The sequence below is a fragment of the Pseudoliparis swirei genome, chromosome 23 (genome assembly GCF_029220125.1).
Source record: "Pseudoliparis swirei isolate HS2019 ecotype Mariana Trench chromosome 23, NWPU_hadal_v1, whole genome shotgun sequence".
NCBI classification, from domain to species: domain Eukaryota; kingdom Metazoa; phylum Chordata; class Actinopteri; order Perciformes; family Liparidae; genus Pseudoliparis; species Pseudoliparis swirei.
Window position 1 is genome coordinate 7,638,498 of NC_079410.1, and position 4,220 is coordinate 7,642,717.

General features: G+C 39.3%; 1 protein-coding gene across 3 annotated transcripts; it reads left to right on the forward strand.

The window, feature by feature from the left end:
• The first annotated feature begins 233 nt into the window (after positions 1–233).
• LOC130188915 (uncharacterized) lies at positions 234–3,774 on the forward strand. 3 transcript variants are annotated; one of them, XM_056407482.1, is made up of 6 exons: positions 234–1,047; positions 1,316–1,451; positions 1,730–2,304; positions 2,431–2,741; positions 2,910–3,085; positions 3,724–3,774. In XM_056407482.1, the coding sequence occupies exons 2-6, from the start codon at positions 1,329–1,331 to the stop codon at positions 3,730–3,732; spliced, it is 1,194 nt and encodes a 397-aa protein (XP_056263457.1). In that variant the 5' UTR covers positions 234–1,047; positions 1,316–1,328; the 3' UTR covers positions 3,733–3,774. The 3 variants fall into 3 exon arrangements, with proteins under 3 accessions (XP_056263457.1, XP_056263455.1, XP_056263456.1); XM_056407480.1 differs by lacking the exon at positions 3,724–3,774 and adding an exon at positions 3,380–3,702; XM_056407481.1 differs by lacking the exon at positions 3,724–3,774 and having other exon boundaries at positions 2,910–3,370.
• Positions 3,775–4,220: the final 446 nt, after the last annotated feature.

Consider the following 4,220-nt stretch of genomic DNA (forward strand, 5'->3'; position numbering starts at 1 on the left):
GACGCGACACGTCCATCAAAGATGTTTTATTGTGAAGAGCACCACTTCACATTTTGTCCGCGTCTCACTGCAATCTCAACGGCAGCGGGCCAGGTGAGAAAAATAATAAATCGGAACGCGTCTCTGATATTGTTCAGGGGTCCACATGGGGACCACTGCTCAGGAGAGGAAAACTGTCAGTCTGTTTGTGACGGGTTCATCACCATGGTGACCAGTGGACAGGTTCATCACCATGCTGACCAGTGGGTCTCCAGGACCTTTCCATGACTAAACCAAATTTCCATGATTAAACATTTTGTGAAAACTCTGTCTATACGTGACAAAGTGAGAAGATGTAGTATTTAAACTAACAATGAGAATTCCAAAGCATACCGTATCTATACCGTGTAAATTAACATTTGAATAAAACAAATTTGCATGACTTTTCCAAATATTTTGGGATTTTATTTTTTTCAATTACTTTTCTAGGCCTGCTAATAGCCATTTAAAAATTCCATGACTTTTCCAGGTTTTCCATGACCGTACGGACCCTGTTTTGAATAAAGGGTTGAAAATTAAAGTTTTTTTATCCGATTAATCGATAAAATAATCAACCGATTAATCGATTATCAAAATAATCGTTAGTTGCAGCCCTAGTTAATTCACAGCCAAAGGAGGGTCGATAAGGGGTGACGGTTAGTATTTTGCTCTTGTCAAACTGGACGTGTTTAAGATATCTATTGTTTGTATGTTGTTCTACGACTGTGGTCTCTGTCTTGTATTTATCTATGTTAGCATGACTTAACGTGCAGTGGCTGTTTTCATGTCGTCTTAAGAGTTACATTCTCATTTCAGAGCTAGATCACAGCAGCATGACCATTTCAACAAGGACGTAATATTACTTCCCAATCCATCATGGGGAATAGTGTGCAAACAAAATCCAAAATTATGGTTACACAAACATGGGCACATCCTCAGTGCCTTTGAATTCCAGAAGGCCTGGGACCACCAGACTGTTGTGGAATGCATCAGAGATGGTTTTGGTGTGCACATTCCAGAGGATGTCAGGTAAAGACTTTTTTTTCTTACTTTGTAAATAATATTATAATAATCTTTATTTATAGAACACTTTAAAGAACAAACACAGGTTTACAAAGTGCAATCATGATTATTACAAACATAATACAATAGCATTTGTTATAAAATGTACATGACTCGGTCACATACCTCGTAGGAGCAAGAAACCAAGGAGACACACAGACTCACACCATCGTACAACAAACGACATAGCCTAAAAGCATTTTTTGTTGTTGTAATATCCCCATCTTCTTTGTAGCCTCCAGTTTCTAATGGCTTGTGGCAATAAGCTGGTGTCCCCTAAACTCCAGGAGGGCCAGGAGCTGAATGGAATGCTAATCCATAAGATTTTTAAAACCAAAGGCCTGTATGTGAGACCATCAAGGACCATTTTAGTAAGTTTGCTTTCTTTCTTTTATTTGTTTTTAATACTTTTCACTGAATAGAATTGTATCTTTCGAAAATGAAATGTAAACTGTTTATTACTTGTAGCAGTATACAATATATACAATTAAAGCAAAGGTTTGAGCGCAATCAAACCAGAGAAAAGCACAAACAAAGGTTCCTTGTTTTAATCGGTCAAACGATAACTTGTTTCTAATATGGTTATTTAATTTCAAAGTTGTGATTTTTGCTTTTGATATATATTTTTGGTCTTTCTTTTCTGTTTAAGACTGACTCAGATGAAGAAAATGAATGTTCCAACATCACTACCAGATCAACATTAAGCAGTTGTGCAACTGCTAAGGACCAGGATGATGACTGTTTGGAAGTTTATGGTTCACAAATCCACACTGGCAGACCTAGCACCACCAGGGTTGCTACAAGAGCAATGAGAAGTAGGGATGACCCCTGTACTAGCAGTCAGGATGGAGATGGAAACCCTGGCACTGGCAGTGGTGATGAACATGGCTATGGCATCACACACGCCACCAGAAGTGTTGTTAGAAGGCGTACAGCAATGCAAGGAAGTGGCACTAGTGGTCACGATGGAGGCTGTCTTGCAAGAAGTGATGGCAACCCTGGCACAAGCGGTGATGATGGAGGCAGCCTTGCAAGAAGTGATGGCAACCCTGGCACAAGCGGTGATGATGGAGGCAGCCTTGCAAGAAGTGATGGCAACCCTGGCACAAGTGGTGAAGATGGTGACTACTCTTCATATTTGAGACTTATGGCTGCTCTTCCTGATGACTCTTCAGATGATGAGGAGTTCAACCAGGCTATAATTGCCAGTATGGAGAGTCAAATGTGAGTAGCACAAACACAGAATGTGTCAACTATTGAGGATGATGTGATCACATAGTTGATATGAACTATTTATTTTAAGATTATTTTGTCATATCTGATCATTTGTTTTTGATGTTGTCTTTATAGTGTAGAAAAGGTCCCGGTTCAAGAGATACTGCTGGAACTCTCAAGCAAAATCAACACAAAGCAACAGTGCAAATTTAATATAAATCGCTCTGCTGTCTGGGAGGGAGCCGTGCGAGGATTTCAAAGGGTGTCCTATAACCCCAACTTGATGATCTGCGTGAAATTCTCAGATGACATGGGGAGAAATGAGGAAGGGATTGATTTAGGAGGGCCAAGGAGGGAATTCTTGAGGCTGCTGATGGAGACCATGGCCAGGTCACCCATGTTTGAGGGGAAAGAAAACAGCAAGAACTTGGCTCTTGACAGTGCTGGTAATAACCATTTTAATTTTTTGTAAAAAAAAAATTTACATACAATTTTCAGCTTTTTAACTGATTTACAATGTATTTAATGGCACAATGAAATCCATGATTTTATGTGGTAGTGGGTCTTTATGTATTTATCAATATGACATTTCCTTTTATCCTGTTGTTTTGAAGCTCTAAGAGAGGACCGGTACTACACAGCTGGCAGAGCCATTGCTGTAAGCTTGGTACATGGTGGTCCGCCACCAAACTTCCTCTCGCCAACAATATTTTCTCTTCTGGTTGATGGTTCAGCAAAGCCAGTGCTAGACGACATAGCTGACAATGAACTTTTGGAAAAAGTAAAAAAGGTCAGTTGGTAGTCTAAATGTTATCTTGCATTAAAATTAGGTTACATTATAATATTCTCTTGCCGTTTTCCATTTGAGAGGGAATACCAATCCAGCCCAGTCTGCTCATTGCTGAATGCTCACTTCCTATAGGTTGTCGGCAAAGTGTATTTTCCTTATTGTTTATCACATTGTAGCTATCTGGAAGAAAACAAGTTAGGGCACCCTTGTTAATTATGCAGACGTCCAGTGTCTGGGTTCTTACTAATAAGTAGCCTCCATAACAAACTATCCTGATGCTCCTTGTGATGCTAGGTATCTGAAAGTACAACCCTTGAGGACCTTGAGATGACAACGGCACCTCTGCTTGACTACTTGGCCAATGCAGGATGTCTGAGGCCTATGCGCTCTATAAGAGACAGGGATTTGCTGGTACATGACATTGTCATGTTCCAGATCATCCACAGGGTTCAAGGTCCATTTCAAAGGTATTCAGAGGTGTTGGTTGTTTGCAGTCAGATTAATCAGAGTAGCAATCAGAATTTTACCCATAGACCAACTAAATCTATTATTTGTATATAAAACTAAGTAAATTTACAATGCACAAGTGAATTAGGAACCCTAATTAAATTCTTCAAAATTCCATGTTATTTGTACAGATTCTGTGAAGGACTGAAAACGCTTGGGGTTCTGGAGAAAATCCAAAGGCATCCAGACAGCTGTCTCTGCTCTGTCATGAGCCAAGCACACTGACTGCTGACCAGATGGATGATGCTTACATTTGGCTGTCTCCAGAAGGAGCAAATAAGAGCTGAGTAGATAGTTTACCTCTGAGACCCCAGGATGGTGAGGTAATTGAGTTTAGTGTATAAGCAAAGCTATGTGTCTATTTATATTTAGTATTGTTTTTGTGTGTGTTTTGTGAAGAAAAACACTTGTGTAACAAAAACATTATAGCTTAAACTTATTTCTACTTTCTGGTTGTAATGTCATCAAGTAGCACCTTTTGAGACGTTAAAAGATGAAGGTGTTTCAGGCCATATTGCTATAAGAGTTATTCAGTTTTTTCAAGTACAATACTCTTATTTCACAATTTATTTAGTATCAAATGAGTTGCTGTTTACATACATGCTTATTGGACCAACTATCACTGCAC

Bases quoted from the DNA above. Each gene is read 5' to 3' on its own strand.
- LOC130188915 (XM_056407480.1), top strand. From the start codon at position 1,329: ATGGCTTGTGGCAATAAGCTGGTGTCCCCTAAACTCCAGGAGGGCCAG. The intron at 2,305-2,430 runs GTGAGTAGCACA...TTGTCTTTATAG, and splicing joins GCCAGTATGGAGAGTCAAAT to TGTAGAAAAGGTCCCGGTTC. The intron at 2,742-2,909 runs GTAATAACCATT...GTTGTTTTGAAG, and splicing joins CTTGGCTCTTGACAGTGCTG to CTCTAAGAGAGGACCGGTAC.